The 22,211-nt window shown below is 61.9% G+C and overlaps 1 protein-coding gene across 6 annotated transcripts in view; it reads right to left on the reverse strand.

Moving 5' to 3' along the window:
* The window catches only part of MMEL1 (membrane metalloendopeptidase like 1), a 31,889-nt gene that overhangs the window by 8,860 nt on the left and 818 nt on the right, over positions 1-22,211 (reverse strand). The window contains exons 2-12 of one of the 6 annotated variants that reach the window (XM_045034955.1): positions 21,947-22,139; positions 20,182-20,348; positions 7,828-7,905; positions 7,129-7,188; positions 6,029-6,190; positions 5,723-5,803; positions 4,570-4,665; positions 4,029-4,172; positions 3,461-3,522; positions 2,072-2,206; positions 1,881-1,970 (exon numbers count right to left, since the gene is read on the reverse strand). In XM_045034955.1, coding sequence (XP_044890890.1) covers positions 1,881-1,970; positions 2,072-2,206; positions 3,461-3,522; positions 4,029-4,172; positions 4,570-4,665; positions 5,723-5,803; positions 6,029-6,190; positions 7,129-7,188; positions 7,828-7,905; positions 20,182-20,338 — 1,065 coding nt within the window. In that variant the 5' untranslated portion in view covers positions 20,339-20,348; positions 21,947-22,139. Of the gene's footprint in view, positions 1-1,880; positions 1,971-2,071; positions 2,207-3,460; positions 3,527-4,028; positions 4,173-4,569; positions 4,666-5,722; positions 5,804-6,028; positions 6,191-7,128; positions 7,189-7,789; positions 7,906-20,181; positions 20,349-21,946; positions 22,140-22,211 lie in introns of those variants that run through there. The other 5 variants (XM_023257988.2, XM_023257985.2, XM_045034954.1 and 2 more) reach the window with 5 other exon arrangements.

A 22,211-nucleotide genomic window follows, 5' to 3' on the forward strand; every position in this document is an offset into this window, starting at 1 on the left:
CAGTGTCAGAAACCGAGGGGCTTGGGGCGCCCGGGGGGCTCAGTCGGTTGAGCGTCCGACTTCAGCTCAGGTGGTGATCTCACAGCTCGTGGGTTCGAAACCCGCATCGGGCTCTGTGCTGACAGCTCGGAGCCCGGAGCCTGCTTCGGATTCTGTGTCTCCGTCTCTCTCTGCCCCTCCCCCACTTGTGCTCTGTCTCCCTCTATCAAAAATAAATAAAATGTAAAAAAAAAAAAAACAAACAAAAAAAAAGAGTGCAGCGGGGGCGCAAACTGCTGTGTTCTCAAACTTGACTGTGTGGCCGTCAGCACGGCTGGCCCGGTGAGATGGGGTGTAGTGACGGTGAGATGTTGTCTCACCTACAAAACGTAGGACAAGACAACCCAGTGCAGGTGAGTGAACTGTCTGGGTCCGACGGCCCGTCTTGTGGAGGGAGAAGTCGGGGTGGGGGCCTTGGGGACGGGCCGTGCGGATGTGCACACTCGGAGGCAAGTCTAAGCGTTATAAACGCATTCTACGGCAGACAGCCCAACGCCTGGCTTCTAGCACGTTCCCCCAAGCTTCTTCGCCATCTCCGCGGCACGGCATCTGCAGGCCGTGGGCGTTCTCTTCTCTCTCTCCTCTTCCCACCGTTAGTACGTTTGCAGATCCTGCTGGCTCTATCTTCCAAGTGGGTCAGAAACCACCCCTCTCGCCACGTCGGCTAGCGTCTCCACCTGCCAGCGTTCACCGCCTGGTCCTCAGTGTGAGTCAAGTCTGTGCCCCAGGCCCTCTCACGTGCCCTGGAGGCCTGGCATCGTCCACCCCTTCACCGCCGGTGCCTCGTCTGACCTCCGGTCACCCTGCAGCCCCTGCCTCAGGACCTGGCCCTTGGCTGCCCCTTTGTTTGGACCACACACCCCAGACGGTCCCTCTTTCCGAGACTTCTCTCCTGCATCAGCTTCGTGGTGCAGCCCTTCCTGGCTGCATTGTCCCACCGCCTCCCTGCTCTCTGCACGCAGGCCTCCCCGCCTGGGCTGCAGTGTAGACACGAGGCGGGGGTTGCCCGCTTGCCCGAGCCAGAGGGGGGCCTTGTCCCCCACAGTGCCCGCTGTGGTGGGGGTGGGGGGGGGCAGCTGTTGGGTTGTGTTGAGGGGCCGGTCGAAGCAGATCACCACTGGGAGCAGGTGCCAAGGAAGAGGGCAGGCTCCAGGGGCCATAGAGCCTTCTGGAACACCAAGAGCCTTCTGGAACACCTGGGCAGGAGTCTCCGGAGTTCTCCTGCTTTGTTCTCTGGCTCCAGACCCTCCCGTTTTCTGGTCAGGAGTTAGGAGCTGTAGTGTCTGTCCCACCCCTGCCCTCTGTCCCGACTCGGGCTTTGGTTGTAAGGCTGGCCTGGCTACCACTGCATTTCTGTCCCTCCTGAGGGGAGGCCCCAGACAAGTCTGCGGCTCAGGGTACCGGCCACCTGAGTTCGGGGTTGGGTGGGGTGCAAAACCCGGCTCCCCTCTGTCTGGCCTGGGCTGCTCCTCCCCAGCCCCCTGCGGTCAGGCCTGGCCAGCAGGGAGGGCGGGCCTGAGGGTCTGGCGGGGCGGGGCCGGGTCATGCAGGGGCTCAGAACAGGCCCCAGGGACGCAGTGCCCTGGGCGAGGGTCGCTCTGGTGAGTCGGCGACCTCTCCCGGCTGGCCTCCTGTTCAAGAAAGCGGGGTCCTCGCGGTATCCACCTCACAGATGGGGTGGCCCTGCGTGCCTGGACGGCCCGCCTGCACCTGCCGTCCCAGTGCGAGAGTGTCCCTGTCCGGGTGACCTCTGCGCGCGTGGCGTGTTTCTGCGGCTTGGCCCGCGGAGGCGGGGCCGGTCGGGGGGCGGGGCCGGGGCCGGTCGGGGGGCGGGGACTTGCCTTGAGGCCAAACTTGTTCTGGAGCTCCTCCAGGCCCATCCTGTGGTACAGACTGGTGACGTCATGCCTCTCCTCCTGCGGGGCCGTGGCCTGCACCGGGGGCCGGGGGGTCACACCGGGGGCGGGGCGGCCGGGACCGGGACCCCCGGGCGGGGCGGCCGGGACCCCCCCCCACCGCCCCGCGGCCTCACGTTTGCCAGCTGCGTCTCGAGCTCCAGCACCTGCGCCATGTCCTCCCGCACCAGGTAGCCGTTCTCGGGGAGGTTCATGTCCGCCCGCAGCATCGCGGCCACCGACACCATGAACTGCAGGTATGCTTCCCGCACCTGGGCCGAGGGAGGCAGGACTCGGTCTGGCGGCCTCGGCCCCCGCGGCCCCCATGGAGCTCTCTGTGGGGGCGGGGGTGGGCGTAGGACACGAAGCGGACCCCCAGGATGCTCCGGGGGCCAACCTCGGCCGGCCGGCGGCGGGACGGGGCGCTCCAGACCGTCCGCGCCCTCCCGGGCCGGGCCGCAGCCGCCACTCGCACTCGCGGACAAGCGGGTGCAGCGGCCGCGGGCTCCGCGTGAGTGGCCTGCTGCCCCGGACCTGCGTGGGGAGCCACACGCTGAGGTCACGCCCCGACGGCTCGGGGCTACGCTTCCGCCCCATCCCCCACGTCCCTGGGCTTGCGCGGGACGGAGAGACCTGTTCTGTCTCCGTGGTTTGCCTACAAAGGGCTGGGCGCCTAGCGGGTGCCCCGTAAAGGCCCCGGGGCCGGCCAGGGCTGTCAGATGCCAGGGTCCAGGGTGGGCTGCCCTTAGCGAGGCTGGACTCCGCCAGGGGGTCAGGCACTGGGTCCGGAGGGTCGATGCCCTTCCTGGACCTGCCTTCTTTGCGCCTCATCCTGGGAGGGGCTTTCCTCCCAGGCAGGGTCCGCAGAGGCCACACCTCCGGTGTCAGACCCGTCGACGCCCTTGGCCTGGCAGTCTCCGCTCCGCTAGCCCACCCGTGGCTCCTTCTGTCAGCCACACTCGTCTCTGCCCCTGGCTGGACCGTCCTTCATGGCCCGGCTCACAGCCCGCCTCCGCCAGGAGGCCCACCATCCTGCTTCCTGGCCGAGGGCTATTTCACAATTGCACCTCCCACAGCCGGCTCCCAGCTCTTCCCTCTGGCCCGGCTCCCCACTGTCTGCTCCTTGCCTCGCTCCCCCCTGGACCAGGAACCCAGTGGTTACGAGAGCCCCGCGCTCAGGTGGCCTGAGTTCAGATCTCGACGGGCCCTACGCGGTAGACCGGCAGTGTGGACCGCAGTCCTCACCGGTGAGACGGGGGTGAAGGGCGTGGGCCTCGGGGCCACCGGCTCAGCTGAGCCTGTCCCCATACGTGGCACGTGGTGTTTAGGGACGGTCCCTTCGACCGTGAGGACGAAGGCTGTGCTTAGCTTGTCCGCAGCTCTCAGCGCCCCGCAGGCGTTCACAAAGGCTAGCCGTGGGGGGCGGGGTCAGGGGGACCACAGGCAGGCCGGCCGCAGGGGGGCCCTAGAGCTGCCGGGGAGGGGGGGCAGCAAAGTGCCTGAGGGGCCGGGCCGGCCGGACTCACCTTGTGGTTGTTGCCTTCGTCGAAATAGTATTCTCGGGACGGCATGCCCAAGGTGGGCTGGTCTATCTGGAGACACAGAGGGTGTGACCCTGGGCAACGAGCCGGGGTCCCCACAGCCTGGCTGGGGAGGACAGCAGCTCTCTCGACTCCCCCCGAACTGCGCCCAGCGGGAACGTGGGCTCCGCCCGGAAGGGGGACGCGCCCCGGCGCTGCTCTGCGAGTGACAGCCGGAGGGCCCCGGGGGACGCGCTGCAGGGTCCGCTGACCGGGTGACCCAAGGGGTGCGGGCCACGTGCAGGGCCTCACGGCGCCCTCGCCCTCCCTGCGTGGCGCGGGCTCGCTGTGGCCGGCGGTGGCTTTCTGAGGTCGGTTTTCCTGCCCTGGAGCCCGAGGCCCGGACGGACGGCACACGGGCGGCTCCTCTGACTAGGACCCGGTCCCCCCGGCAGCCGGCGCCCCGGGCGGGACGTGGACAAGGGCGGGGCCCCGGGAACGCCCCCGGGGCTCACCCGCCCCCTGGCCACGGCCCTGCGGGCGCCCCCAGCCAGGCACCAGGGGCCCGGCCTACCCCGGCCCCCCGGCGCGGCTCGTACGTAGATGATGTGCCGGCTGGAGTTCTGGTCGTCGTTCCAGATGAACAGGTCGATGAGGACGCGCCTGTTGAACTGCGCGTTCATCAGGGCCAGCTGCTGCTCCAGTTCCCACTTGGGGCCTGGGGGGTCAGCGCCTCACGCTGGAGACCGGCTGCGCTCCCGGGGGTCCCGGGCCAGGCCCTCGTCGGACAGCGGACCCCAGCCCCCTAAGCCCCAGAGCTCGGGGGACATCGTGGTGGCAAGCACACCTTTTGGCCCCGGCGCTGAGGACCCGCTGCGGGACAACAGGGCCAGGGATTGCCGGGCACCTGGTGCCCCCGTGCCCCGCCCCCACGCCCCGGGTCTGGGAGGTGAGTCCCCCCCAGGGGCCTGGCAGGGTCGCCCTCCGCAGGGCTGGGGAGCCCACCGGCAGCGGGTGCGGACTCGCCAGCCTGAGCCCGCGAGGGCTCGGCTCCAGGGAGCCCCGGGCGGTGACACCCGCGTGCCGAGCGAGGCTGCCGCAGGCCCCGGCCTTACCTACGCCCTCGTTCCACTTGTCCATGGCCACCGGCCAGCCGCCCATCAGATCCAAGATGTTCAGCAGGGGCTGCGAGTCTCGTTTTTCTATCACGCCTGCGAGGGAAGGAGGGTCACTCGCCTCCCCGCCACCCACCTTCACACGGGCCGTGAGGACGCTGCACGCCCGGCACAAAGCCAGGCCCCCGTCACACGGGGACGGGGACGGGGAAGGGCCCGGGAGGAGCAGAGACGGACGCAGGTGTGAGGGGCCCCGGGGGGCGACCGAAGCAGACGCGCCGGCAGGACACGGGGCGTGGGAGGGGGACAGGCGTGGGAGGGGGACAGGTGGGGGAGCCAGGCCGAGGGAGCCCCTGCGGCCCGGGGGTGCTGCACGGGTGGGGGGCCCAGCACCATGGCCGGCCGAACACTCTGGACCGGACGTGGACAACTTGTGCAGGGCAGCGGAGGTCCAGCAGGGAGCTCGGGAACTGGGGTCACACGTCAGGTGAAGGTGAGGGTCCGGTGGCGGGGCGCCAGGTCACTCGGTTTGGCGGAGACTCACAGGGAGGCAGGGGCATGGGGGAGCCTCATGGTGGAAAGAGGGAAGGTTCCGGGCGAGCCCAGATGGGGGCCGGGGTTTCGGGAGGCACGAGCCAGAAGCTGGCGGCTTCCTCTGGCTGCTCCGGAGTCGGATGCGGGGACAAAACAATGAGCCCTCGGTACTAAGCGGGGGGGGGGGTGCTCCCCACAGAGCAGCCGACACCCCAAGCTGGGCTTGCAGACCCCCAGGCAGGGACACGAGGGGAGACGGGCCAGAGGGGCGCGGGGTGTGGGGGAGCCATTCCTAGGAGCCCGAGCACAGGGCAGTCCCGTAGCAGCACCCGGGTACACGTGTGGACACTCGCGGACACACAGACACACGCGCGTGTGCGCCTTCCCTGGGGCTTCCAGGTGCGCCCCTCAGCATTGTCCTTCTGCCCGGACGGTGTGGCCCGGGCTGGGGTCAGGGTGTAAACAGAATCACGGGCAGCTGGCAGTAAGTCCCTGCCCCCGGGGCAGCCTGGGCCCGGCGGCCAGGTGGGGGCACAGCCCCCGTGGCCGTGAGTCCTGAGTGGCGTCCAGCTGCCACGCACTGCTGCGGGGACTGTGGGGTCCCGGACCCCCCACTCACTCTCGTTCATGCAGGAGCGGTACAGCATTTTGGCTTTCTGCACAGCCGGCCTGTCCTTGGCGGTGGAATTCTCCAGCACTCCTGTGGGCAGAGGAGGGGGCTGGACAGAGGCCTGAGGCGGCCACCGGGAGAGCCAGGTCAAAGGTCCTGGTGTCACCCGTCCCTCTTTAGTGAGAGGAGGCCCCCCTGTCCCTGCGGGGCCTTTATTCCAGGGGGTTTCTTCTCTGCGGGCCCCACGGCCACCCTCGAGTGGGGCAGACGTACGGCCTTGCCCAGCTCCACCCCCAAGGTCATGGCGGCTCTCACCTTTGAGGATGATCTCCAGCTCGTCTCGAAGGACGTCAAAGACGCTGTACCGGGAGTTGGTCTCGGGGATCACGTGATGCTGCAGCCAGCCTCCGCACGCGTACTGGTAGAAGTCGTCACACGGTTCCCCGGACGGGTCCATGTTCCGGAGGATCCTGGCGGCTGCTCGCCCGCAGGGGTGGGGAGGGAGAGGGGGGACCCAGTCGCGGGTGGCCGCGGACCGTTCGACATTCCATCATGGCTGTGTGCCCTCGGCAGCGTGAGTCACCCTCTCTGAGCCTCGGCGAGGTCGGAAGCAGGAATTCAAGTTCTAGGGCTACGACTTATTAGCCACATGACCTGGGATCCCGTGACCTCTGCCAGGACACCCACGGTCCGGCGCTGGGGCAACGGCCAGGACTGCCCGGCTCCCAGGAGGCAGTCTGCTGCCCCTGGAGCCCCCTCACTCATCAGAGTGTCTGCAGCGGGGGTGGGGGTGGGGGTGCTCTGGGTCGCCACAGGGAGTCTGTGTGCTGTTAGAGGAGACGGTGTCACCCCAGCACCAGAATGTGCCGCGTCACTGGTCGGGGGTCCCCGGCCAAAGGCTCTCAGTTGGATTCCCCACTTGGAACCCCCAGCCCGGGACCCTCCCTCGCCCTCTGTCCCACTTGGCCGGGGCCTCGCGGCAAGCACCGACCACGGACGCTCGTCCACGACCCCAGCGTGGGCAGGAAAATCTCAGGTCTGAGATTTTTCCTGATGTTTCTTCAGACCGTTCTCACTGTTTTCAGTCTGCGAATGGCAGCGTGTGGTCCCCAATTTTTAGACAAATTCGTGGGAGGAAGCTTGTATGTTCATGTGACCTTTCTCTCTGTGACTGCAGGAAAGAGCCCCTGTCCCCGGACTACCTTCCTCCCCATCACAGGGGCCTCTTCCTGGGGGCACAGGGCTGGGAAGAGGGAGCAGACCCGCTTTCCTCACCCACTGCAGAGACCCCGCCTGCAGGCGGGGCCAGGGACTGCCCACCGGCCCCCATGCCGTGTCTGGAGGTGGCTCCCCTTGGCCTTGGGAGGCCCCGCGCCCCGGGGCAGGGCTCTGGGAGGTGTGGGGAAGGGGCTTACCTGCTATCACGCAGCCAGGGGTGGTGCAGATTTCACCCATCACCGGGGGCCGTTGGACGGCTGTGGGCAAGACGCGGCGTGAGCGAGTCGGGACGCAGAGTGGGATGTGGCACGGGTGAGGTGCGTCTGCTGGGGCCGGCAGGGCCAGGCCTCAGACCGCCCCCAGCCCCCGGGGGCAGTCCAACCTGGGGTCCTCCCCAGGTGGCCCAGGGCGGGGGCTTACGTGAGGGCGAGCCCCACGCCGGCTTGAACGCTTCCGTAACCCCGGAGCCTCTTCCGCGGACGCACCCTCTGCCTCCACTGACCCCCCCGGGGCCCCCGGGGCCCCAGGACTGAAGCTGGTGGTTCTGCCTTCCTGCCTCTCTGCCAGCCGGCTCTCGCCCCTGTCAGGGTCACCTCCTCCAGGCAGGGCGCCCGTGCTGCTGGTCTCTGCACACCGCCGCCCCCCTGGCCCCCCTGCCGGGCCCCAGCTGGTTGTATAGGTGTGCACCTGCCTGGTCTGAGGGACGGCGCCCCAAGCCGGGGAGCAGGGAACACCCTGCTTGCAGCAGGTGCTGTGTCCCTGCCGCTGCCCTGGCTTTCCGCGGGACTCTGGGGGCCCTGGGCGGGGCCCCGCGCCCCTGCTGCACCCCACCCACCGGGGGCCCCGTCTCCAGCCCACCTGCTTGGGTCATGTTTTGGAAGGGAAGGCAAAGCTACCTCGGGGTTTTCGTTTTACAAGGGTCTTCTCGTCCTCTGAGAAGCACAGCCGGCTACGAAAGGCCGGGGGCTGCCTCCCTGGGGAGAAACACAGCACTCAGCCCCCTGCCTCCCCCTGCTGGGGCCCCTCGGGGCTTGCTGGGGGCAGCCTTGCCATTTCCCTGCAGCGCTGGGGTCCGGGGCTCTCCGGGGGGCTGCCTGCCTCCCCACAGCCAGGCCGGGTCACCAGGGAGCCCAGCGGAACTTACCTCGGAGGGGAGGGGGAGGGCGAGGGGGCTCCCCTGGCTTGCCCACCCCCACTGTCCAGACCCACCCCCATCTGCCCGGGTCCAGAGGGCTCCTGAGTCGGAAGTCCCCTTTGACCTTCCTCTTCGATCTCAAGGTCATGGGCCGCACCCACGCAAGGTGGGCAGCTCCTAGGGTCCAGCCGAGGCAGGAACAATAGGTTTGTGTAGGGGGACGGGAGGCCACTTTCGCTGTCTGACTCACCGGCCACCTTCCCTGCATCCATCCGCTGCATGGGGCAGGGGCATCACCCGGTCAGCATGGGGAGCTTCCGGGAGGGTGGGGACCCTGCCCGGAAGGGGGTGGGGCAGGGGCGAGGTGCAGGGAGAAGGCCTGCTGGGCCTGGCCCCCTACAGACCTGGCTTGTGGCCTAGTGTCCCCACTACGGAGGCGCACGGAGACCTGGCGGGAAAGAGGGACCTCACGCAGGTCAGAGGCCGCAGAGGGTGCAGAAAGCTCCCGGAGTGTTGGGTGCTCCCTGGGGCCCTGGCCATGGGAAGACCTGCTTATGAAGTGTGGGGTTGGGGGCGTTTCTCCCCCCACCTGTGGCTGCCGCTCTTTGTGCCCACCGTTTGTGCACCCATGAGTCCAACCTTTGCCGACTGTGACAAGCCTGCCCCGGTGCCGGGCCCTGAGCGTTCAGATACGAGTCCGGCACGGGCCCTGCCTCAGGGAGCCCCGGCCCGTGGGGACAGGACGGCGATGCCGATCAGAAGCAAAAATGCAGTGGCGAGAGGGCACGAAGGCATGGCTGCCCCAGGGGGTCTGTCAGGGTCGTTAACCCAGGCCCTTGGGACAAGAGCCGGACCTCGGACCCCAAAGGGCCACGCCCTCAGTGACGCTCAGTGACAGTGGACAAGGCCATCTGAGCTCCAGCCAAAGACATGACGAGGAGGAGAAGGGATTTTGGCTTCTGATGAGGACGCGGAAAGTTGAAAGCGACTCTGGTTCCCTCCCCAGCCGGGAGAAGGAGTCGGGGGAGTCTGTAAACACCCATCCGAGAGCTGCGGACAGGAAACCCGCAGAACCAAATTCCAGAAAGGCATGCGCCCTCCCTGGACAACAGGGACCTATGACCGCCTTGGGAGCCACGGCACGAAGAAGGCGGTCTTGCACAAAGGGGGCTTCGGGCTGGAGGAGCCAGTAAGGCCACCAGCATTGGGGCTGGTGCGAGGGACGGGGTCCCACACCGCTCCCCCACGGGCCAGGTCCTTGTTCCGGGGCCTCCCCGAGGGCACGGGCGGGGCAGGAAAGCAGCGAGAAATCCCCGTGCGTGAAGATACAGGCCAACGTGGCCCATCATCGAGAAAAACCCAACAGAGTCCAAAGAAGTGGACCCGGGGACCAGCTGTCAGAGTTAGGGGACAGAGTCTTCAGCGATTAGGATCACGAGATTAAAGGATCTGGTACAAAAGACGGGAAACGCGTAGACAGATACGTGGTGCGCATCGCCAAATACACGGACACGGTCGGAAAGAACCGAAGCAAAGAATCTGTTTTGCGGGCTTCACGACAAGCTGCGTCTGCACTGGAAGGAATCTGTGTCAACGGAAGTTATCCAGGCCAACGCACAGAGAGAGACACAAAACACACAGAACAGAGCAGAGGAGAGCCCGCAGAACCCCCGGTGGGGCAGCCACCTCGAAAGCCGGCTTGGCAACTTCTTACAGAGCCAAACGCGGCCTTACAAGGCGACCCCGCAAGTCCACTCCTGCGTGTTTCCCCAGGTGGTTGGAAAGCCCACGCCCACACGGAAGCCGGACTGTGAATTTTATAGCAGGTGCGGAGGGTGTTTTTGTTTGTGGTTCTGCAACCATGGTGTCCCGCCACAGAGCCACGAAGAAATAAACCGTATTACAGCCACACGGTGGAATTATTATGAAGCAATGAAAAGAAGTAAGCGAGGGGCGCCTGGGTGGCTCAGTCGGTGAAGCAGCTGACTTCGGCTCAGGTCACGATCTCGCGGTTCGTGGGTTCGAGCCCCGTTTCGGGCTCTGTGCCGACAGCTCGGAGCCTGGAGCCTGCTTCGGATTCTGCGTCTCCCTCTCTCTCTGCCCCTCCCTAGCTTGTGCTGTCTCTCTCTCTCTCTCTCTCTCTCTCTCTCTCAAAAATAAACCAAAAAAGGCAAAAGGAGCTGACCGTCAGCGCGGCGGTGTAGTCGGTGAAATTGGTCCCCACGGGAATGCAGGTTGGCAGTTCTGAGACCATGATTGGGATTAAGTAAGCAGGGGAGGGCGGGAGTCCAGACTCCTCACCGCTGCAGGGGGAGGGCAGGTCGGCAAGGGCAGGGTGCTGGAAGGAAGCTCGTATTTAGCCCGACATAGACACAGACGGTGCACACACGGGGCTGAGCACGCCCTCGGCTGAGAGCGGCCGGAAGCAATGACCCGCCAGCAATGCTCACATCTAGGAACCCGAGCGTGGCTTCTGACACCGTCGCCCCGTGCAGGGAGCCAGGGGTCCTTGGAGAAACGCTGGGTTCTCTAACGGGGGCAGAAAACATACAAGACGGGCCTGGAACAACTCACAAGGCTAGAAAGGAAGGAAGTGCTCCCCTCCCCTCCAGAGTCCCAAAGCCACAGTGACGGGGGATTGTCAGAGGAGCACCAAAGCCACGACAGAGCCCCTAAGGTCAAAGCTGGGGCGATTTGAACACAATAAACTAGTTCTGGATCCCAGTCCAAAGTATGAAATTCACATCCACGAGTCCATGCCGACATAAATACATCACCGAGTAAATACATAAATGGGGGAAATAGAAAAACCCCCCATATAGAAGAACTCCAAATCGTTTACGGAGGTGCTCTGCCCGGAGAGATGTGGATTCCAACTCCCCCCCGCCCCTTGGGCGTGAGCTGTCCACGGTGGCTTCCTTTCCAAGGGGACAGTATGGAAAGCGAGGGGAAAGGTAACTTTATGGTAGAGAAAGCCAACGAACGTTATATGCCGGAGCCACGTGGTCACGGTCAACGACAGTGACGAGTCATTATAAGTACGTACCCTTCGTTTACGGGCCTTCCTCCCCAAAACACATCCAACCATGAGAAAAACATGTGACAAGTCCCGCCTGAGAGACGTTCTACAAAATATGGCGCCAGGACACCTCAAAACTGTCCAGATCATAAAAACAAGGGAAGTCTGAGAAACCATCACAGCCGAGAGTCGCCTACGGGGGTTTGATGAATAATGCTCCGTGGCATCCCGTAGGATCCTGGGACAGAACAGGACATGAGGGAGGAACAGAGGAGATCTGGAGAAAGTGTAGACCTACTTAACAGTCATTGGCAAATGGGGCGCCTGGGTGGCTCGGTCGGTTAAGCGTCCGACTTCGGCTCACGTCGTGATCTCGCGGCTCGTGAGTTCGAGCCCCGCGTCTGTGCTGAGAGCCCAGAGCCTGTTCCAGATCCTCCGTCCTCCTCCTGCCTCTCTCTCTGCCCCTCCCCCACTCTCTCGCCCTCACAAAATAAACATTAAAAAAAATAATACAGGTTGGCCTTGACTTGAATGATTTATATTCCCTCTCTCTGTCTGTCACCACGTCCTGTGTCTCTCTCTCTCTGGAAAAAAAGGCCACAGAAATCTCAGAGGGTGGAAAACAACCTTCCTCCCTGGAGAATGAGCACGGGCTGGTCGTCAGGCAGGTGCGCGTACGAGCTTGACCGTGTGGCCAAGGAAACCTCAAGCTGAGACGTGCGTTTTAAGCAGGTGGCCTCCCCAGGTGCCTGATGGAAACAAACAACAGGGAAACTTCTCGGCCCAAGAGACACAGGGTCCCCACAGGTAAAGCCAGTGCGAGCACAGATTCACTCCAACACGGCGAGAAGCTTCCACGGGTGTGACCAGCACATGGCAGAACCGTGAACCCCGAGGATTTTGTATTCTGGGACTCTCCGATCCCAAATGTCTGGGGCATCACGGGCCCCCAATCTCGACTCCTCTCTGCCCCCATGCTGTGGCCGGAGGACGTTTTCTCCCGCTCGTCTGTGGGCTGGCCCCGTGGCTTGCTTGGGCCAACAGAATGTGGTGGAAAGGATGCCTGCTCCGGTCCTGAGCCCAGGCCCTAGGGGGCCTGGGGGCTTCAAGCCGTCCTCCTCCACTCTGCCCAGGCCCGCCTGCTGGTCCTCGTAGGGGGTGCGAGAACCCCCTGGAGGGGGGGGCTGAACAGAGTCCAGCCTGGGCGGGCCGACTTGGCCGTGGCTGTGCGCCTGTGTGCGCGTCCCAACAGACGAACGTTACTTTAACCCCCGAGCACCAGGGCAGTTTGTGAGGAAGCAATAACCCGGCTGATGCAGCAACGAGTCCGAGTATGTTTGGAGAAGTAAAAGAAAACACTAAAAACAAGGGCAAGAAACATTTAAAAAGAATCAGTGAGTGAAAGAATAAATTGTAAATTCTAGACACACGAAAGAACGTGGTTGCCAAGATCACATTTCTGGATGTTTCCCTCCGGGCTGCACTGTTTATTTTGCTAATTGAAACCTAAGTGACAATGTGTCACAAATTCCAGGGTTCCATGGAATCTTTACTGCACTGCAGGTACAGGCATATTCAGATATATTTTTGGAGAATCAACATTCTGCAGAATGCAGCCAACATTTTAATTCACACCCGAGGGAAGTCAGCGTCCTGAAGGGCATGTATTCCGAGTTATCGCAGGCTAATTAGGGCAGAATTTCTGCAGATCTAACACAGGTGAAGAGAGGGTTAGTGAGTTGGAATATAGCCCAAAAGAATCTACCCAGGAGGCAGGACAAAGTCAGAGACGGAACCTTCCCAGAGACACTTGGAGGATAGAGCGAGGAGGACTGAGGACACGCGTAATCAGAGTTTTAGAGCGGGAGAAGAGCGGTCGTGAGGGAGACACAGCGTTCAGAAAGATAGTGCACGACTTCCCACAACGAATACACGGTATTGATGCGGAGATCCGGGAACTCACGACCTACCCAAAGCAGAATAAACGAAACAAATGTTCGCAGCCAGATGCCTCATGGTAAAAGTGAGAAGATACCAGAGACAAAGGAAACACAGCTCGGAGGGAAAGAACGTTCACCCGACAAAGAACCACAGTTAGACGGGCCCAGATTTCTGCACAGCGGCTGCAGAAGCCAGGAGACCGCGAGACTAAATCTTTAAGCCATCGAGGGAGAACGGGGTCCAGATTTGTCTCATCGAACTATCACTGAAGGATGGGCAAAGGTGGGGGGAGAGAGAGAGAGAGAGAGAGAGAGAGAGAGTCACAAGCAGGCTCCAAGCTCAACATGGAGCCCAACGCAGGGCTCGATCCTATAACCCTGGGATCGTGACCTGAGCCAAAACCGGGAGTCAGACGTTTAACCGACTGAGCCACCCAGGCGTCCCTGCCGCGGAAAAATTGTTACCGCGGCGGTCCCCACACTTGCCTGGTCACAAGAAGGGCCTCAAGTGTCCATCATAGTACAGAGGTTGAGGCCTATTGTGGACCGAACGTGGCTTCACCCCAGTTCACAGGCCAAGGTCCTGGCTCCCGGTGGGCCTGCCCGAGGAGGTGATAAAGATTGAATGAAGTCATCAGGGTGGGGCCCAGCTCCTGAGAAGAGGCGGGTGAGGCTGCCACCCCCTGGTCCGCAACCCACACCTTGAATAGGAGGCTCCGGAAGCACGTGCTTTGGAGAGAAGAAAGATGATTTCGAAAGGACATCCTGAGCTGGGAGACGGGAGGACGAGGAAAGCTCGCGGGGTGTGCGATGAGCCCAATGAGCCCGGCTGTATTCACTAACGCTGCCTCCGTGAGAGACCGGAGAGAGAGAGAACCGAGTCTCGCCCGCGACCACACGGAGCCGGCACGGGAGAGGCTCGAACGGCTCTAAATCCTCGCGTGTCGGGAAGCAGAACGGAGGTGTCCATCAACCGCCTCACTAGCTAACCAGGCACGCGCACGTCTGAGGTAGAAGGGGTCTGCTTCCTGCTTGGAACGTCAGCAGCCACGACAGTACCCTGCCCGTCCTAACGACAAGAGAAGTCTAGATCGTCCGCAGACGTCACAGCTTCTCGAGAGCCCCGTCTAGGGCCTGGGGTCAGAGAGCAGCTCGGGAAACAGTTTCAGAGCGCGAGGAGCCCCTCGAAGGAGGGACGACAGCGTCCGCCCTCTGACGGGACCCAGGAGTGAGACTGGTCACCACGCAAGTGGGTAAGAGGGACGGAGGGAGGCGCAATCTTCGCGCGTTCTTAGAGGCCACCCGCGCGTTGGCTCGCTGGTTTGGAACAGCCGGGAGGGAACGCTGCCTCACTCGCGTGTTCTGGCCGGGGGTCTTCGGCAGGTGCTGACGAGAGACACTGGGGGCAGCCATCAGAAGGCCAGAGAGAGCCCCCTCAGGGGCCCAGGCCAGACGTCATCCGCTTCCGCTGAGGCACACGCACCAGGTTGCCCTGCTTGCCCGCGCCTTCCTCTCGTCGGGAGCAAGGGCCTGAGCCGCTGGGGAAAAGGCAGTAAAGCTCGCACCTCCAGGGGTCAGGCAAAAGCCCACCGGTCTGGAGGAGGGTCAGAACCAAAAATCCTCTGCCCGTGGGACAGGGACAGGAGCCCCCTGTGGCCCCAGGATCTTAGCATGACATCAAGCTGACGTCTGCTGCCTCTAGAGCAAGGGCGGGAAACTCAGGGGTGGAGCAAACTTTGGTGGACGAGGGGACCAGCACAGGGATGCTCCGGTCCAGGGCCCAGGGCGGCTGAAGACCAGACGTGGCCGGTGCATCAGGGATCGCGTGCCCCCCGGCGCGAGCCGAGCACTGACCACCTACCCTTTGTGGAGGGACTGAGGCGCGGAGAGAGGCCCCTCTGTGTCACCGGCATCCGGGGGCCGCTGCCAGTGAGGCTGAGGCAGGGCCGAGGGGAAAACGGGAGGTAACGGCAGCCGGGTTGCTGGAGGAATTCGAATCCGTGGCGCCCCGAGGGTGACTCCTGACTAGCTGAGTCGAGCCCACACACCAACAGACTGGCAGGACACATGTCCCCGTTTCCAGCCACAAACACGATGTGCCTCGGTCTCTCCTCTTCCCCACGTGGCGTTCAGGATTCGGCGAAGGTGCGTGAGACACACACAGGCAAAGGCCAGAAAAGCGGTCGAGCGGTCCGCTGCTACCAAATAATTGGCTGAACTCGATTCCCAGAGGGGCGCCTGCGGGGCTCGGCTGGTTGAACGCCCGACTCTTGATTTCGGCTCAGGTCACGATCTCGCGGTTTGTGGGGTCGAGCCCCGCGTCGGGCTCTGTGCTGACAGCTCGGAGCCTGGAGCTGCTTCGGATTCTGTGTCTCCCTCTGCCCCTCCCCTGCTCATGCTCTGACTCTCTTTCGATAGGAAATAAACATTAAAAAAAAACTTAAAAAAAACAACAACTAGATTCAGGGAGTGCCCAAATGCTGGCACCATCAGAGCTGAACTTTAACACAACTATGGGTGATACGTTAAAGGATTTAATGAAAAAGGAGGACGGCATGCTTGAACAGATATGACATTTCAGCAAAGAGGTAGAAACTATAAGAAGGAGTCGTGTGGAAATACCAGAAATAAAAAGCGTATTATTACAGGTGGAGGATTTTCCTGACTGGCTGCCCAGCACGCTGGATCCAGCCGAGGAAAGACGCGGCGAACGTGGAGACTAGTTCGGGTCAGACTCTTTAATCCGCAGCACAAAGACTAAAAGGGTGAGAAACACTGAACAGGCCATCCAAATATTGCGGGGCAGCAGCAAACCGTCAAGAGAAGAAGAGAGAGAGAGAGAGAGAGAGAGAGAGAGAGAGAGAGAGAGAGAGAGAAAGGGGTCAGAAGAAATATTTGAAAAGATAATGGCTGAGAGTTTCCCAAGATGAGTCGAAGAAAGTAAAACCCCAGATTCCAAAGAACACGCGCGGCACGAATCCGAAAACACTGAACCGCGCCCGCGCTTCCCCCGGCCACACCGCAGCCGAGGTCAGCGAGAAAAATCTCGAGGGCAACGGAAAGAGGAGAAACGTTACAGATGGAAGCAACAGAGACGGGAGTCATGGCGGCCTTTCCCGCAGCAGCCGTCTGAGCCAGAAGGCAACGGAGTGACTGAGGGAAGAGCCAAACGCTCAACCGAGGATTCTCTACTCAGAGATAAAAATCTTTCAACACGCAGGGGAAGGAAAGGCTTTTTCAGAGAAGCAGAAGCTGAGGAAGTCCGTTTCCAGCACACCTGCCTGGGCTAAGTCCTGACGGAGGGTCTCCAGGAAGGAGGCAAATGGGTCCAGCCGGAAAGAAAAAAGAACGGAGAACTCCAGATGGCTTTTCTTCTTACAACAAGAACAAGTAGGTGAGCCTGGCAAGGCTCCCCCAGACCCGGGATCCGTGGGATTCAGGAAAGATAACTGTATACCGTATATTTGTGCAGGCTCAACCCGTATTACCACGCCTCATAACCACCTAATAATTGATACGTGGAACGCAGAATGACGGATTCTTTGGCTTTCCTCGACATGAACAGGACCCCAGCGATCTGGCCTCTTGTTGAAGGAGCGGAACCTGAGGCCAGGCGGAGTGAGCCAGCTGCGTCTCAGTTTACAAACCGTCCGAAGGACCTTTTCGTGCAGGAGACCGCAGGGGTAGCTCCTTGAGCTGCATTGAAAAATTCTTTGGAGGGAAGATCAGAGAGGTTGGGAACAGAACTGGCAGATTTAGAAATGTCATTTTTTAAAAAATGTTTGTTTAATTTTGAGAGAGACAGAGCATGAGCGGGGGAGGGGCCGAGAGAGAGGGAGACACAGAATCGGAAACAGGCTCCAGGCTCCGAGCTGTCAGCACAGAGCCCGACGCGGGGCTCGAACCCACGAACCGCGAGATCACGACCTGAGCCCAAGTCGGACGCTCAACCGCCTGAGCCACCCAGGCGCCCCTAGAAATGTCATTTTGAAGGGACTCACACCAAAGTGATTCACTGTTGGGGAACCATCAGTACTGGGTACTCAAGCCCCATCCCGCAATCCACGAAAATCTATCTTAGGACCAAGAGGGTGACATCTGAGAGGCAGACGGGCTGGTAATGAAATAATGTGACCGAAGAAAAGGAAGCCTCTGGAACGAGGTAGCTATTAACGACAAGGAAACCAGATAACGGCAGAGAGAGGAGACGCGACCCAACTTTTCTTCATAGCTCAGCTGTGTATGACCCTCAGTCTTTACCACAAAGCACGGACACGTCTGTATTGCGAGGGCAGGGTCTGGGTTGTGTAGGGAGCTGAATCTGCCTTCCCTTCGGCACGTCGATAACCATACTGGTAGTGGGTAAATGACAAATCGGCCACTTTGCCATTAAATCTGCTCACGAACACCATGACAGACGTAGGCATTTTTCTAAGTGTTACTGATGCATTAAATCCTGGGCCCTCAAGTAAGCCTCTCGTGTGTGTACTATGTTATGTTCCATTTCACAGACGGAGAAACTGAGGCGCAGAGGCACGGAAGAAACCTGCCAAGGTCACGCAGTAGGATCTGGGGCGGGGGGCCGGCACGCCTCGCCAGGCCTGGGCATTAACCACAACCTTATAACGCCTCCTCACGACCCAACACTGACAGTAAAAGAGGTTCAAAGTCAAGGTTTAGATACGGAAAGCCACCTCAGTCCAAGGGTTGGCAATAGTTTCCTGTCAGGGGCCGGGCAATAAATATTTTAGGCTTTGTGGGCCACACACAGACTCTGTCTGACCAGTTCAACTTAGCTCTTATAGCAGGAAAACATCCACAGACGATACATACATGAGTGGGCCCAGCTGTGTTCCAATAAAACTTTATTTACAAAAGCCGGGCCAGAGTTTGCTGGCTTCCACGCTGGAAAGTGAATGTGGCTGCTTTGTAGGGGCAGGATTCCAGGAGGGGCAGGACCGCGGACATGGGGCTTCATCTCCTACTGTAATTTCTTTTTTTTTTTTTTTTTAATTTTTTTTTTAACGTTTATTTCTTTTTGAGACAGAGAGAGACAGAGCATGAACAGGGGAGGGGCAGAGAGAGAGGGAGACACAGAATCCGAAACAGGCTCCAGGCTCTGAGCCGTCAGTACAGAGCCCGACGCGGGGCTCGAACTCACGGACCGTGAGATCATGACCTGAGCCGAAGTGGGACGCTTAACCGACCGAGCCACCCAGGCGCCCCTCCTACTGTAATTTCTATAAAAACGCGTGTGATTTCCCGAAAAGCACTTGTCCGTAACTTTTAAAACAACTGTTCAGACAAAAAATCAACAAGAACCCGTAAATGGACAGTGATCGAAAACCTGCAAGCTAGCTGAGGGAAAATAGAGGAGGAAAAAATACCAGAGCCACCCAAAAGAAGGCGGACGGCAACCATAACGAAGGCCAGTAAGGCTGAATTCTCCGGGTAAGAGACAAAGACCCCAATCCAATCCAGATTCGTACGGTTGCAAGAGACACATCGAAGGCGAAAGACACAAGAGGTCTGACAGAGAAAGAATGGAAGAAAACGGGCCGAGTGGTGATATTCACATCGTGCAGAACAGAACTTTAGGCAAAAGATATTAAGATAGAAGGTGTCATTGTGCAATGATTGGCTGTGTGAAGACACTATTTCTAACCTTGTCTTCACATGATAACGTAGCCTTAAAATAGGCAAATTAATATTTGGCATAAATACGAGGAAAACTGGTGGCTCTCACACAAGAAAATTGAAAAAAAAAAACCCCAAATATATAGAAGATTCGATTGGTGTGGATATATCTGTATCTCCAATTTCATCTAACGGTTAGTGATTGGGTGTCTTCCACGAACACGCGTGGATTGTTTGCAAAACTGACCACGTGGCAGTCCCAAAGCGAGCCTCAGCCAACACCCGAGAATCAGCACCGCGTAAACCCTGGTTTCTGACCACAATGCAGTTAAGCGAGAAGCCAACGAGAAAAGGTAACTGGTCAAATCTCCGTGCGTCTGGAAATTAAAAAGGAAAAAAAAAATTTCGAAATAACTCAGGAATCCAGGAAAAAAATCATCGTGGAAATGAGAAAGCACTGAGAAATACCCAGTAACACTGCATGTAAATTCTTCCGCGGACTCAAAGGGCCTGAGGCCGAGATCAGCTGGGGGGTGGGGGCCGGGGGGGACAGTCCCGTCCTCTGGAAGCCTCTGAATCAGGTGTTTCCAGCCCAGCGAGCCCCGAACTAGGCTCCTCGAGGTCTGGGCTCCCCAGGGCTCTCTCTGCAGCCAGAGGCTCCTCCCCTGGCCCCTGCCCCTGGAGCTGGCAGTGCCCCCACCCTGGCGGGGGTCCCAGAGGGGCCAGAGACCAGAGCAGCTGGCAGGGGCCCTCCGGGCGCCTGGACAGGCTGGGAGCAGCGCTGGGCGGGGACGCCCATCACATCCACAGGCTGCGCCCACTTCTGGTCCCCAGAAATAGCCTCGTCTAGCAATGGATGGCTGCTTCCCTGCGGTGCACGGGGCCAGGGCCAGGCCAGTGTCATTCTAGTGGCAAAGGCCGTGATGCCCTACTGTGAGCCCCTCTCCGGAGTCCCGTGCCCGCTGCCCTGGGGGTGGGGGGTGGGGTCAGCACCCACATCCGGGCTGGGGTGGCGCCTGTGAGCAGCGGGGTGCAGCCCAGGTGCAGACACGTGAGCCCCACCCCCGCCAGGCCCCCCACCCAAGTCGGGGACAGCCCCTCCCTATCCACGCGGAGGGGGAACCAGAAGAGGAGTGTCCTTGCACAGCAGCCCCGGCTGCACCCCCGGGAGCCCAGTCTGACCCCTCCCACCGTCTTGCACCCAGGGGAGCCTGTCTGGGGGTCACGACTTCTGCAGGGCGGGGGAGAAGGAGGCCGGCAGCCGCCTCCCTGAGACACAGGTGAGCGCAGGGGAAGAGCGCGGCTCCCGCCGCCCGCCGGCCGGGACCGCAGTGCGGGAGGGGAGGGGGCTGCGCGGAGCCTGCGGAACCGGCCGGGGCGGCCGGCCCTGGGCAGAGCCTTCTGGAAGGGGCCGCCGGCGCCCTGCAGGTTCGTGCCAGGTGGGGACCCTGGGCCCCCGCCTGCCCCGTCGACAAGACGGGCGCATCGGGGTGGGTGGGCGGGGGGCGCCTTCACTCACCTCCGCCGCGGGCGGCGTAGAGGAGGCCCAGGGCCACCAGGGCGACACTCAGCAGCAGCAGCAGCAGCAGCAGCCCCCCCTCCAGGAGGCCCGGGCGCTTCTGTCCGGACCAGCCGGCAATCTCCACCATCCCTACCGGGCTCTCGGGCTTCCCCATCGCCAAGTCTCTAGACGGGGGAAAGTGCACAGCTGAGAAAGTCCAAGGCCAAGGGCAAGGGCTGTGTGTCCGGCCAGGGTGGAGCCCTGGGGCCCTGCCCGAGGCTGGGAGGCTGGTGCCGGTCCCTTCAGGACACGGGGCTCCTGTCCCCACTGCCCGGTCCACAGCCGGCTCTCGGCCTGTGTCTCGCTAGCCGGTCTCCCCAGGCCAGAGCCTCTGAGGGCCCGAGGCGCCGGTGGGGGGTGGGGGCGGTGCGGCCCGCGGGCCATGGTGGCAACCTCTCCCCAAGGTCGGCTTCTCCAAGCCCGCTCTCCAGCAGGGGTCGTCCAGGGACCACTCTGCTCACAGCTGGGGGTGGGCACCAGGGACCCAGCAGGCCCAGCTCCCCATGCTTGCCAAGGGGCTAGGGCAGCGGAGCCGGCCTGGGGCCCTACTTCCCCGGGGCTGGGGAGGGGGTCCTGGAGCTACGGGCCCTGAAAACCCTCTGGGAGGTGGCGTGGGCCACTGGGCTTCCTGCCCACCTTTCCCGCCAGGAGCCCAGGAGTGAACCCTAGGGAGACCAGAAGGACGGGCGCCCACGCAGGCAGTGACCATGAAGGCCAGCCCCAGCAGCCACCTGGCCGGCGTGCGTCCCTGTGTCCCCCTTCCCCACCCTCCCCTGCCCCCGCCACTCCAGGGGTGGGCAGCGGTGGAGGACCGTCAGGGCTGTGGCAGACAGGAGAGGGCGCGCTGCCTGGGGACAGGCGGGGACAGCAGACCCCGAGGGCTCTGAGGTCTGCTCTCCCTTTGGCAAGTGGGCATGCACACGCCCCTCTTTGCTGGCGCGCACAGCCCTGCCCCTGGGACGGCTGTGCAGCTGGGAACAGCTGGCCGCTGGCCTGTGCGTCAGACTCCCGGTCCTCAAACACCGTGACACAGCCGAGCCCCGCACCAGTGCCCACGCTGCACGAGGCATGGCCGTGAGTTCGGGAAAAGCCTGAGGAAGACCATGCCAGTCGGGCCCGTGGGCGGGCAAGCGCGGCTGCTGAGACACGCTGGGGCTGGCGCAGGTGTCCCTACCTGCCAATGCCCAGGGGTCTGCCTGAGTTCTGTCTCCCGCTCTGGGTGGGGGCGGGGGCGGGGGCAGGGGTGGGTGGGTGGCCCTAGGCGGGTCTTACTCTCCCCGGGCCTCACCTGCTCCATGACCCAAATGGAGAGAAGCCAGGCCTGCTCTGATCTCAGCATCCTCCGCAGCCCCCGCCCGTCACCTCTCTGCGCACCCCATGTGGTCCTCCGCCCTCAGCGCCCGGCAGACCCCTCCTCCAGACCCCTCCTCGGAGGCTTTGCCCTTCCCCCAGACCCTCCCCCCACCCCCTCACTCCCCAAAAGCCCCTGCTCAAGGCCATCTTCCCAGTGGAGCCTTCCCTGGGTCCGTCTTCACCAGCCTGACCCCCGGACCTGATTTCTGTTTTGCCACCAGATGTGCGATTCAGGCTCGATGCCCCTGACTTCCGTTTCCATGGTCCCCCTCCCCACGGGAAATGTCGGCACCATGGGGGCGCGGGGCTCCGTCTGCCTGGGTCCCCAGCACCCACTCTGGTACCCACGACCCCAGAGGCATCAACCAACGTCTGCTGAACGATGAACGAAGGAACGGGTTCGGCTGGACGGGTCCGCGCCTTGGCCTAGGGTCTGTGGCTCCGGCCTCTCCAATGGCTTTTGTCTTAGGTCAGAACTAGCGAATGCGTCCTCTCCTTCTGTGCCGCTCGCTTCCAGGAACTCGGTTTGGCAGAAAAGTGCACACAGACTTTCATATTGAGGGCTAAGGGCAAAGCCAAGTGCTCGGGAATCAGAGCAGGCCTCTCCGGGCTATGGTGGCCAGCCAAGGAAATGG

The sequence above is a fragment of the Felis catus genome, chromosome C1 (genome assembly GCF_018350175.1).
Source record: "Felis catus isolate Fca126 chromosome C1, F.catus_Fca126_mat1.0, whole genome shotgun sequence".
Classification (NCBI taxonomy): Eukaryota; Metazoa; Chordata; class Mammalia; order Carnivora; family Felidae; genus Felis; species Felis catus.